General features: G+C 33.4%; 1 protein-coding gene across 4 annotated transcripts in view; it reads left to right on the top strand.

The window, feature by feature from the left end:
- The window catches only part of LOC112691953 (potassium voltage-gated channel protein Shaw-like), a 277,263-nt gene that overhangs the window by 200,317 nt on the left and 63,295 nt on the right, over positions 1–13,651 (top strand). For all 4 annotated transcript variants that reach the window (XM_025566434.1, XM_025566432.1, XM_025566435.1 and 1 more), the window contains 3 exons: positions 1,334–1,569; positions 1,785–1,917; positions 2,663–2,842. In XM_025566434.1, coding sequence (XP_025422219.1) covers positions 1,376–1,569; positions 1,785–1,917; positions 2,663–2,842 — 507 coding nt within the window. In that variant the 5' untranslated portion in view covers positions 1,334–1,375. The remainder of the gene's footprint in view (positions 1–1,333; positions 1,570–1,784; positions 1,918–2,662; positions 2,843–13,651) is intronic.

Below are 13,651 nucleotides of genomic sequence, written 5' to 3'. Positions count from 1 at the left end.
CATCGATTTGTTAGATGCCTACGGATAAACTAACCGGATCGTATACATTTTTTTTAATTAAGTAAAACAACCCGTTGTACTCGCCTGGTTAACAAAACGTTCGGTACGACGAAAAATAAAAGAGATAAACAGAAATACCAAAAGAATCGAAAAGTCCGTTGGAAACAGTAGGCGGACGAAAGCCAAACGTAATTAATGAACCCCTTTAGGGAAACAACAAACCGAAGAGTGGACGACAAAGTTTACGTAGCGCGATCGAACGCGCCGGACCTAGTTCTTTTCGCGACACGCGGTCGGTTGTACCGACGGCGGTCGGCGTTATGAAGCGCTCGGAAAGTGTTAACTGCCGTCGTTCGACGAACGAAACGTTGAAAGAACAAGTAAGTACGTTTGCCGGGGGGAACGTTTCGCTGGAAATGCCATAAAAATAATAAAACTTGGCATCTTTGATTGCTTGCACACCTTGAAAAAAAAAAAAAAAACTGAAAGGGCACCCCTGCGGTTAGGTTAGGTTATAAATCGTCATCGGACGATGTATTTTTTTGTTGTTGTCCTTCGCGCGAATCTTCACCGACGTCGCGGTCGTGCACGCAACGAACCGTATGTCGGTCGACGTGCCGCGACGCGATCGTTGTCGGACCCGTTGCCGACGGGCACGATTGTGCGGTCGCCGAAGCGGGGCAGGTGGTTAAAACGCTTTAAACGGCGTAAACGGCTGCCGTTATATTGACGTTTTATTTGCCGTTCGGGGTGGTCGATACCGTTGACCGCGGCACGACCGTCGGGCAGTGTTGCGCATCGGCCCTGTTGCGCCCCCTTAAATCCGTCCGAACATTGCGCCGGTGGTGAACGTCGAGGATTACCGCAACGCGTCATAGCAATATTGTTCTCATGTACGAGAAAGAAGAAGAAGAAAAAAAAAACGAACGTGTAGGCGCATCATCTTATAAGTATTCGTACACAAGAACGATAATCATGTCGATTCAATTGTATGCGGACGAAAATAGAATTTCAAAACTCCAATTGCAAAAAAGATAAATGTTTTTTTTTTTTTAATCTGTTCCGAATGATCTAATTCTCCGATCTCGTTTGGATTATCGCGATCCTACTTGAGATATATTTTTTCTCGATCGAAATGATATGTTGTGCACAAGGGTTGAATTATTTTTGACCAACGGGATCACTTATCCTCGGCACGCGGTTCCACGGTTTTACAACTGTGTTCTGATGCACAGCGTAGGTGCGTCAAATCGATTCGGTAGATCATTTCTTCATTTTTCGTCCGTACGAACATACTTAATCTCATATATATTTTAACCGTATGTTTATACAGTTCACGATCTAACGATGCGTGACGACCAAGGTCGCAGTTGACATGGATGGCGAGAACAGGATCATACTGAACGTCGGCGGCATCCGTTACGAAACATACAAAGCTACGCTGAAGAAAATACCGGCTACGAGGCTAAGCAGACTCACCGAAGCCCTGGCCAATTACGATCCTGTGCTCAACGAGTATTTTTTCGACAGACATCCAGGCGTGTTCGCTCAAGTACTCAATTACTACAGGTAAACAAACACACACACACACACACACCTAAAGCGGAAATTTATAAACCATGAAACCCACAACATGATATAGTACAGAAAAATAATCGATTATTTTTATTTTTTTATAATCTCCGTAAAAATATAGCAGATATAACGTTATTCGATAATGAGTTTTATCTTTTTTTTCGAAACGATCATTTTTTATTATGTTAATGCGCGTTATGATCTTACAGGACGGGAAAACTCCATTATCCGACCAACGTTTGCGGGCCGCTTTTCGAGGACGAGCTAGAGTTTTGGGGATTGGACTCGAACCAGGTAGAACCGTGTTGCTGGTCGACTTACAGCATCCACAGAGATACGCAGGTGAGTCCGAATGACTTTAGCGCAGTGCAATAGGTTTTGTAGCCAGTGCACTCTGCGACCACACCGTTTTTGGCTGCGGACGCGTCGTACCATACGCTAACCCGTTTACTGCGCACTCGAAATCTATAACATGTGTACACGGTTTTAGTGGGTTTCCAGACGGCAATGGTCGATAAGACGTGGGTACAATGCGTATAATTTGAATAGCGTGTAATTGCGATCGCGATTACGCTCGAAGTGATTAGATTGTAATTATATTATAGGATACAAACGTACATATATATATATATATAAAACCGTTGTCCGTACTATCGCAGTGTTAAGCGAACAATTTCATATACCGTACAGTTAAAAATCTTAGTCAATCGTGTACGAAAGTTTTGTTGGGCTTGAAAACGGGCAGTGCTCAAGCGAAAAATAATTCCAGCGATACGTGACGGGGATGCGGGGATCGACAGATAGCGGGGTTTCTGTTTAACGCGGGTGATTAATTACACGAAACGGTCACGTACGAGCGAATATATTTTGGCGGGCGATATCGTACCGGCCTGTCGACCTTTTATGCAAGAGAAAATGAACCGCTTGCGGTGAGCGCACTACACGCCGCACTCCGTACGACTCGACGGCGGAGGAAGGTTTTTCGTTTTTTCGAGTACGTTAATGAATCTGGGTTATGTGTTATTAAATGAGTGTGTATTTTTTCCCCCCGTCCTCTCGCCCTAACGAACAGTTTCCGCTGTTTCAGGCCACTCTTGCTATTCTCGATAAACTGGACATCGACTCCGAGAAACCCAACGAGGAGGAGGTTGCCAGGATGTTCGGCTACGAAGAAGAATACTTGGCTGGCACGCTGACCCCTTGGCAGAGGACCAAGCCGAAATTATGGGCGCTCTTCAACGAACCGCATTCGTCGTTATCGGCAAAGGTTAGTGCTATCAAACGCATAAGTAATATATGCGCGTTATAAGATGTTGCGGGGATGCCCGTAATCGTTTTGCGTATTAAACATTTGCATAATATTATCCGGCCGGGGAACGCGTGAATTAATATTTCAATGGAGGGAAGGGATGGAAGCTTACAAATGCACGGACGTTGCAACAGTACTCGGGGATGGTATTGGTCTTACGCCCGTAATATTGTGCACTACACAGCGTTCGCTCGAAATGAGAAACGTTACAATATAACACGTATCTCGTACGATGATGATAATGTATGTATTCTATCGTGAGTGGATAACATTGGCGAACAAACAAATTTAACTCGTTCCACGGGAGTAGAAAATAAGGATTTTCGTTGAAAAAAAAAAAAAGTAATAGATGTGAATTGCGGATTTCTATACAAAATAACAAAACATACGCGTGTTGTACTTTTCATGGTGTCGACATTTCTCTGGGAAAGAAATATTTAAACAGCATATTATTCACGTTCACGAGAAAATATCTGTAAATATAAATCACTTTTTTTTTCCAATTCTTTTCACCACGACGTTCTAGTATATTTACTTCGTATTGGAATTCCACTAATATCGAACGTCTTATTTTGGACGCATGGACGCATTTGAAGTTCAAAAATCTTTCACCAACCTACCGTTACTTCCTACTCTCGTATTCATAAATTTAGAATTTCTGGGTGCCAATTGATTCCGAATTCATTGACAGAATGTCAAATCGCTTTTAAAGTTACGCTAGAGTTACCGTAAAAAGTTATGGAGTTCAGGAGAGACGAGGAAGGAGAAGTGTATTTTCATTTTTGTTCGCGGTCGTTTTGTGTTTCTTCTCCGACGACCGAACCAGAACGGAACCGACAACAATGTATACGAATATATAATTTATGTGTACATATATATACCAAAATCCATTTTCTCGGCTTACTTAAGCAAAAAAAAAAAATATGAATATATTTTTATCCAAGAGTATCGTTAATCGTCCTACATTGAACGTATATTATTTCAACAGTAAAGTGTACTTATATAATTTAATATCTACCCTAACTCAGTTCGTTTAGCAGTCATCAATAGCGAAATTCCGACGCGTAAAATAAAACTCTAGCATCTAAATCCGTAGTATCTACAAATATTAAACGTGCAAATAACCTGATTCAAACAGAAAAATAGTTCACGTTCTTTTTTTAGTAAATTTTTTTTTTTAACAAATAATTCATATAGCCGATTCAATTTTCCTCTTACTGTTTTATACTACATTAATAATATACTCTTGCCACTTTTGATCGTTGTAAAGTTAAAAAACTGCAGGACATTGTTTTAAAAATAATATGAAATTAGACGACTTAGCCGTTGAACACGGATGGATATTGCACTATGTGCTGCATATGCTCAAATTATAAATAAAATTATATTGCTATATCATTTTAATATTGTTGTATGTATCGATGTAATAATGTTCTGTATTATTGTAATATAAATAAAATCAGATCTACAAATCGATTTATCTATAAACCAGATCTCAAAAATATCTAACCAAAAACTCTACAGTACATTTAACTTCCACAAAAATCTCAACGTAAGCTATGTCACTTCATATCATATCTCAAACAAGTAACAAAGCTCCAAGATGATTAGCATTAAAACGATAAACCAAGCGGTCCAGAGACTTCTGAAGGATAAGATTACATTATCTTCAAAGGCCCTTGTAGGTAAATTCATTATCTCTCTAATTAGTTCTCTAAGAACATTATCAGTTTTTTTATTTTACTGTTGTAATTATCACATATTTGTAACTTGTTGTGTATATTTGTATATCTGTAATTTAACATATTCAAAATCAAAACAGTTAAGAAAATAATTGTTTTTAATGATTTCTTTATTAAAGAAAATCGCCCGAAATGTTTGGCTAAGTACGATTAAGATAAGCTCAAACATTCAAGTTTGGCATTGAATTCATATACTCCAGTTTATAGTAACACAGATAAAATCATCGTTCTTTCATGAGGTTCAAAAACACACAATTTCATGTTTACGAATTGAAATATATTGCCAAAACTATTCAGTTGTAATCCGTGATTTATGCTTGGAATGTTTACCTATCGAACACGCACTTCAGATTGCTTAAATATTTTTACGTTACACCTCCCTCCGCCGCCGCAGATATATGCTTATTTTCGATATATCAAAATCAATTAATTGTACACAACAAATAGTTTAGTAAATTATATCAATTATAATCAAATAATTAATATGATAAAAATGAATAAAATATAATACTTATTATCATATTTTATCAAATCGTTAACTATAATCGAAGCCGTTTGTAAATATTTGTTTTAAAAAGCACGTGGTTAAAAATAGTTGGAAGAAATATTTTTTTCAACTCTAAGACTGGTGTGAAATCACATTCTTGTATAAAAATACTTTCTAATTTACTTATTTAATTTGTTTAAGTAATTTAAGTTTGAATTATTTCAAATTAATACTTATATTTGTGCATTTGCTATATGCCATGCCTTGTTTTTCCCATAAAATTATAAACTTTTTGTAAACATTTTCAACTCATTTACACATTGGATTTGTGCATGAGATTAAATGAATTATGCATTTCTATTTTAATAACCCTTACAAAAAAGAAAAATAATGAATGACAAAGACTAAAAGTATTTAAAAAAAAAAGTCCTCATTATTATATATTAATTTTTATAAATATACATGATGTACACCTTAGAATAACATATTTTCATTGACATATATTGAATTAACTGCAGTATAATATAGAAATATTAAACTGCATATAGTAAGAATTATACTCTCAATTTAATGTATATATAGTTCACTTTAGTGTTTTTAATCAATACTTGAAATTAATACTATATACTCGTATACACATCAAATGTAATCACGATTTCAGATACCATTAAATATCTTGGCTGGGTGATCTTGTATTGAAATGATAATTTTAAATGCTGTAGAGTGTACTGATATACACATTTTTTTATTATTTTCGAATTTTTAATTTTTATAATACATGCATGCGCAATATAAATTACTGTTTTTTTTGTTGGCAACCTTAATTTATTTATACATATCCAGATTATATATTTATATTTGTGTAGAAAAAGTTTTTTTTTTTATTCTAAAATTTACCAATGGAAGAAAGTCGAAATTTTAATTTATGCTTAGTTGGTTTTTTACGAAAATTTTACATAAAGCACTACATTTTTAAGTGTATTCAATAATTTAAATTTTCACACATAAAATGTTTGTAACTAAATTAATATAAATATATTATATTATATCAAACTAATAATTTATAACAAATTAAGAAAACCTATATCTCGCGAAGTTGGGATTTTATATTGTTTTGTTCAAAAGTTTTTTAATAAAAAAAAAAAACACAAAATGCACCAATATTAAATACATTTTTTACAACATTTGCGTGCAGGAGATTCTATTCGTATGTTGGATATTATAGTTTAATTCGTTCAAATGTACCCTTAATTGTTAATTACATTCTTTGGACTGATGAATTAAAATTTAACAACAACAAACAAAATCATCTATACTAGAATGAAACGAACACAATGTCAAACGTCAAACGTATTTTCAAACAGTTTGAGGAATAAATATATAGTATAATCTGATACTGCGGTAAGCTTATAGGACTATAATTTTATGACGGAACGCTTAATAGTAGAAAATATTTAATTTTTCTCACCAGCGAATTACCAATATCTGTATCAGCATATGTTTTTTCAGCAAGTTGGCGCACCTAATGCAATAGTTTTAAGAAAATATGTAGATCAAATGTTACCAAATCGCTAGACCGGTGTTTATGGCATTGTTCCTTGGCCGGCACTGTTTCCAGATTTAACGCCATTCAATTTTTGTTTTTATCGATTCATTTAAAAACTCTGGTTAACCAGTCAGATACCAGTATTTAAAAGCAAAATACCGGCCGTATGTAACGTTTTTAGAGAAAAATAAATCAAAGCGGCAACATATACTAAATATCGAAATGGCTTAAATCATGTTCAAAATGTAACGGGGAAAACTTTAAACAGTTATTTTGATAAATTTACTGAATAAATTGTTTACTGTAGGTATTATAAATTACTACTAATACTACTATAACTGATACTTTCAATTATTATTATTATTAAAATCGGTCTGTTATTATTTTAATTACAAAAATATCATATAATAAAATTAAAATCAAATTATTTGACACTATTTTTAATAATTTAGTACTTAAGGTAAAAATGTATTAAAAAAATAACTATGCATAATTTTAAATTTCGATTAAATACAATTTGTTTAATTTTAAAAATAGAAAAAAACTTTTTGTACAAAAATTGTTTAAAAAAAAATATCAATCCAAATACGTATAAAAAAAATGGGTTACTATTAAAAGAAAAAGTAAGTTATATTGCGCATGCGTGTACCGTAAGGGTTAAAAATTCGAGAGTTATATAAACATTCCTAAACTCTCTGAAATATTAATTTTAGAAAATGGTCACACAGCTGAGATTTTTTTATGGTACCTTCCTAAAATCGTTATCACTCTGTATACATATACTATTATAAAACATTATTCAAAATAAAACTTTACATTAAACGTCATAAATGTCTCGGACAGCAGTTTATTTCATTTCTATTAAATTAATTAAATAAATCCAATAAATTACAGTGGCAACTGCGTCCGATAAACTTTAAAACAATAGGCACATAATTCATTTAATTTAAACTTATTGCCGGGGCCCGAGTTTTAATGCAACGACAATTTATATGAACGACAATCGATTGTATTATTTTTTTCGGATGAATAATCATTTCGTTCGATTTCACCGAATTCGTAAACAGCGTGTATGGATAGTGAAAGCTCGTAGGTATTTTTCAGTCATTGAATTCAAGACCAAAACTTGAGTTTTTTATTTGTGTAAAACCGAACGAAAACAACTTACTTCCCGGGCAAACAACAGACAGTCGAATGGTGAAATAAAAATAGAACACTTTGCGAAAGCTGTTGTGCGTTTGGACTTTTCGTCATTGCGTTATGATGAAATGATAAATAAAAATAAAAATAATCCATTAGACGGAAAACAAGAACACAAGTTTTCTAGATAATGTTTTCATACAATTGTACCACACGCATGTACATGACACGCGCACTACGTATCGTGACTGTTCTGGAACGATATATATCTTCTTTCGGGTGAAAACTACAACTTGGTGACCTCTCGAGATTCTTTGCTCTTTCCCGTCTCTTTATCCCCCAAAATGAATTCCAGGTGATATGCGAACGGAAAAGTTTACAGCGCCTAGACATATATACGTAAATAAGTTATAACCGTGCGTATGCGCGTGCACTGGGAATGGGGTAGGAACTGCGTAAGTTAGCGTCTTTTTACACTTTGCACCGACACGTTTTCCCTGTAATCTACACGGTAAGACTTTCCTGTTCGTGGAGCGCCTGGGTGGGTGTCCTCGTATGTGTATATACCATTCGCGCACGTAGCACCCGGGAACGCGACACCGGGGCCAACACTCGTGGCAAGTTACGGAAGCAATTCTATGCATCGGCACAACTTCGCCGAGTCTACTCGATCGAAATGTTTTCGACGCAACCTCGATGAAATCGGAGTTCACGTGTAAGCGATTTGTGATCAAACCTTTTATGACGGTTCGATTTGGAACTCGTTCGTCTTACGATCAATCCATTTTCGCAAGTGCGAAACACGGTAATATGTAGTAAACGACTCGCGCGAATTACGTTGGTCATTAGCTGGTATCCAAAAGAATAAAATTAACAAAACAGGTTAACACTAAAACTGTTTGTCGTGACCGCTTTAAATTCATTCCAATGATTGGATTATTAATATGAATTTTCCATCCGAAGTCTAACCGGCCAAAGTTCGACGTTAACCAGATATTAATTTCAATCATCGTTGCAATTTAGAAAGGAAACCGATGAAAAGCGTATCTAATATATACATACGATAAACGTGCGTAGAAAAACGAAAAAAGTAAAAACCCCTCTTATTTCACATGCTCGCCGTTATTTCGACACGTAATCTAAAACCATCAGTAACAATAAATATGCAAGTCACATTATTATTGTTATTATTATTAACCGTTGTTGTCACGTTCACGAGAGTGAGAATAAAGTTTGCAAAAAACTATAACATTTTCTCAAAATACATAAATATATATATATATATACATATGATCATTATTATATGCGATAAAAATGAGATTAAATGACGTCAGGACGCTGTTTTGGAAATTAAGAATTACGACTGCAGTTAAAAACGTTATTACACCACTGTATACGTCCTACTTTTAGGTGTGTGATTCACGTTCGAGAATAGCTATGTGAACACAGAAGTACCGTATACTTTATTCGGCGTTTCAATCTTTGAAGAATACTATGCGTATCCGTTAATATAACTTTACGAGAACACGAAAATTAACTATTATTTTACATTTTAAATTTGTGGATGACTTCAGTGGCTTACACGCAGTTAATCTAGTGAATCCAAATTTGGTTTCTGTAAGATGTACCGTTTTAATTATTTTATTCAATATGTATTCGTTTTAGAAGCAATAAATCTTAAAAACAGTTCTGTTTGTCTTGCAGATAACTGCTCACTATTGTTGAAATTCTACAATAGTATAGAATTTCTACAGTAGAATATGTCGAATAGTTGATCGTGAATTGCTAACGTAAAATAATATTATATATATATATAATGATTTAACTTCTAGAATAATAATATTTGTTACTTTCGCATAAGGAGATCTATACGTTATGTACAATAGGTTAAAAAAAACATATGAAGTATATGTAGGAACGGTATTCTCAACCTGATTTTTATTCAAAATTCATGTTCCGATGTGAATAATTCCGTTTATGTTCAGTGTTCTTATTTTAAAAAAAAAACGCATTACTCACCTAATTTGATCTTGAAAAATCATCGGGTCACTGAATATTATACGTGCCTTTTTTTACTTTCGATCTCTTAAAATATAACTACTACCTCACATAATTAATTGTGAAAATGAAATCTACATTATAAAGTGCAACGTAATTAATATTAACGATTATTTTTTATTATTCATCGACTGTCGTCCATTCAATTAAAAAAATACCTTTTTAAAATTATTCCATCAATATATTCCTATTGGGTGGTAATATTTATTGCAATTAATTGGATGTCGTCATAGAGCAATGTGATCGAACACGAACAAAATGTCTAGAACAAACGTTAATTGTCTATATTGTGCGGGTATATATATATTTGCATATAACGATAGGTTAATCATAGGATGATTGCAAATCAAAACGTCTTGCATATAACACACAAATAATGGAATGTTGTCTTTTCTTTGCGTTATAATTATATTATTTTTAACGACCGTTTTAAACATGAAGATATTATATCTACGTATAGATATATAGTACATAGTATACGAATAGAAATGTATATTCACGGTGTCGTAACTAAACTACTCGAAACCTGTGTGCAAATCAAAATTATAAAGCCCGTTATCATTATACTTTTTTTAATAGGTAACAAAAACGATTTCATTTTTAATAAGATGAGATATTTTTTAAATATTGAAGTTATTGATAAATAAATAATAAACTACGAGCATTATACTAAATGAGTGTTAAAAAAATGCAACACGGTTATCCTATACCTATATTAAACATAATACTTAGGGTATGTTATAGGTCAAAAATTACTTGTTTACTAGAATACATAATCATTAAAATCATGTTATATAAAAAAAATAAATAAATAAATATTATATTTATTTTTAAAACAAATAGTACACATAATTTTCATATAAATTATTTTTAAATATTTATAATACGATCTAAACATCAAAACATGATGCAATAACCTAAAACTATGCGGGACTAGGGGTATTGGTAGAGTTAGTAAATTACGATGGTTTCATTTAAACAAATTACATATTGGTATTTTCATGACAGCCATTGTAAATTTTGGAGCCCCATAATATAGTATGTAGTATGGCTGGGGGCATGTGTGCAATTCAGACTCTGTATTCCCAATTTTGCATCACTAAAAATTTATGAAAATCTCCATAAACATTACACCAAGGTTGTAGTTCAAATATTGCCAAAAACTAAATTTTAAACAGTACTGTGTGTATTATAATGTTAGACAATTATGTCATTTTTTATGAATATGTTATATAATACAAACGTATTAAGTTTTTAGGTTAATTTATCTAAATGTTATCAGTGTTTTGTCGATAAAATATTTATAATGGTTACGGTAAAAAAAAAATTATTTATCTAAATAGTCGAAAATATAAGTATATGTTTATATGTTATTTTTAATTACCCGTGCAATAAGATGTCTGGAAAATCATATATTTTTCTAAATTAATCATTTAATACAATAATTAAATAAACGTTATGAAAAATGTAATTATTAATTAAATGATTTGATAGAAAAAAATAAAAATAACGTAATAGTTTTGCCTTTATATATTTATATATTTTCTTTTTTTTTTTTAGCTGCAATTATAAAACTATTAGCTCAACAATTATTTAATAACACGAGAAAGGTCTACAGTTCATAACAATGAAAATGTATGAACATAATGTTGCTACTAATAAAGTTGTAAAGATTTATATTAATATACAAAAGGAGCATTATAAATACAGTATAAAATGAAAAAAAAAAAATCCACAAACGTATTAATATTTATAACATACTATAGTAATAATTATTATTATCGTAGCATAAAATCAACAAAGTTTTAATTATGTAACTCCAATGATACGATTTCCTTTCCAAACGAACTGAAACCCTTTTGAAATATTAACAACGAGCTACACATGAAATATTCAAACCCCGCGCCAGACAAAGTACTTCGATTACGCTAAACGTTCAAGTATAACAATGCACAGGGCGCGTGTGAGGTCTGAAACTATTATGTTATAAGTCCGTTTCGGCTTGCACACGTCGATCCGTTCGGGATTACAATAATTACAGTATGATGTAGTGTGCACTGCCGACAATCGACGACAAAGCCTGAGATCCATAAAGGCGACACTATAGCGATTACCGTAATACCGAAATATCCGTACGATGATGTCCGTCGCGTGGTCCATTCGACATGGTCAGAGTAGCCATTCGAAAACGAAACGAGCATACGGATGCAAATCATGTTTTTATAACAGCACATTGTTTACTGTTGAGACTGCGTAACGCGCGCCCGCCAAATGAGAAACGAATCCGCCAGCCGACCGCACGCATGCACCGTGATTTAAATCGCTCTCGATACGATATGTTCATCGGTTTTCGTCGTTATCGCGAACTATGCAACCGAAAAGACTGTTGAGTGTGCGTGTGTTTTTTTTATATTTTTTAGTCTCTCGTGAACACTACCGTCTGAGAAAGCAGCAAGTGTCTTCGTTTTAATGTTTTTTTTTTTTTTTTTTTCTGTTTGTGTTAATGGACGAAACCCAAAATTACGGAGTTAATAACGGTAACTCGCGCGCCCGGTTACATAAGTTATTTTCACACGCTGTCTATAATTACCGACACGGTCACGCTATGTGTGTGTTTTTTTTGTAGCTCAGTCAGCCGTGGACGCAGCGCAAACACTGACGAGATGACGTGATGCTGGTGGTGTTTGTAGGTACATGGTGTGCACTTAAAATTACGGTCAAAATTAACCACTAGAACAAATGGTAACTCAAAATGGTATAATTTCAAAATATACGACTGTATAAATATCCTGTGGCTCCTGTGGCCCGACAACAAACCGATAATAATAATAATATAATGTGGCACTTTTGGCAGAATAATAAATAAACACAATTAATCAATCACGGCGCCCTGGCCTAACAGGTAAAATATAGATAATGAGAACAACATAAATGTATAACAATAATTATACTAATAAACTAATGACTTTTCTAATTGGATATAGAATAAACAAAACAACAGATTGATTATTGAAACGAAACTCAATTCTATTTTTTAGTTTAATATTTAAACTCATCATTTGCGGAGCGCAAAATTAGCCAGCCGTGACTACCTGTGCCTGAGTAATATAATTTCACAAACACAAATAGTAAAAATGGCGATTAGTGCGCATGAATAATTATAAACTGTGGCGAATCACACACGCACGAAAAATATAATTGTTAAAATCTCAGCGATTATCGCCTGCTAGGTATTTTAAATATAATACTTTGCGACAGTACGCGTACGCGATATTATACAATAATATTTTTTATAAAATGGTGGCGATTAGCGCTTACACAGTATAATAAAAAAAACAATAACGCTGAAATTAAGTTAAGGTGATTAGCGCACGTAAAAAATATTATAATAATTGGTAATTGGCGCACAATCATAAAAAAAAAATATATAAAAACGAAGACACTCACGACTTTCTCGGACGATGGTGTTCACATGAGACAACGAGATATGAAAATCACATACACACACACACATACACGAATATAACAATCATACTCAACAGGCATTTTCGGTTACACGATTACGAAGAAAAACGATGAACATATTGAACTCATTGACCGCTAAACCATTACTAACACATTACGTGCAGACTCAATAATTATGAACAGATTTGTATTATATTTCAGAAATGGTTTAAAGGTTAACACGGATAACTACGGTAACAACGATGTTCTATCAAACGCCGTTGATTAAATATACGTACGATTACAATAAACGTTTGATGCGCGGCAGTTGTTATCACAACGGCTATCTT

This window comes from Sipha flava, unplaced genomic scaffold, assembly GCF_003268045.1.
Source record: "Sipha flava isolate LNK unplaced genomic scaffold, YSA_version1 68_pilon_pilon, whole genome shotgun sequence".
Lineage (NCBI taxonomy): Eukaryota > Metazoa > Arthropoda > Insecta > Hemiptera > Aphididae > Sipha > Sipha flava.
Note: the sequence above shows the minus strand (reverse complement) of the source record. Positions and strands in the feature narration are given on the sequence as shown.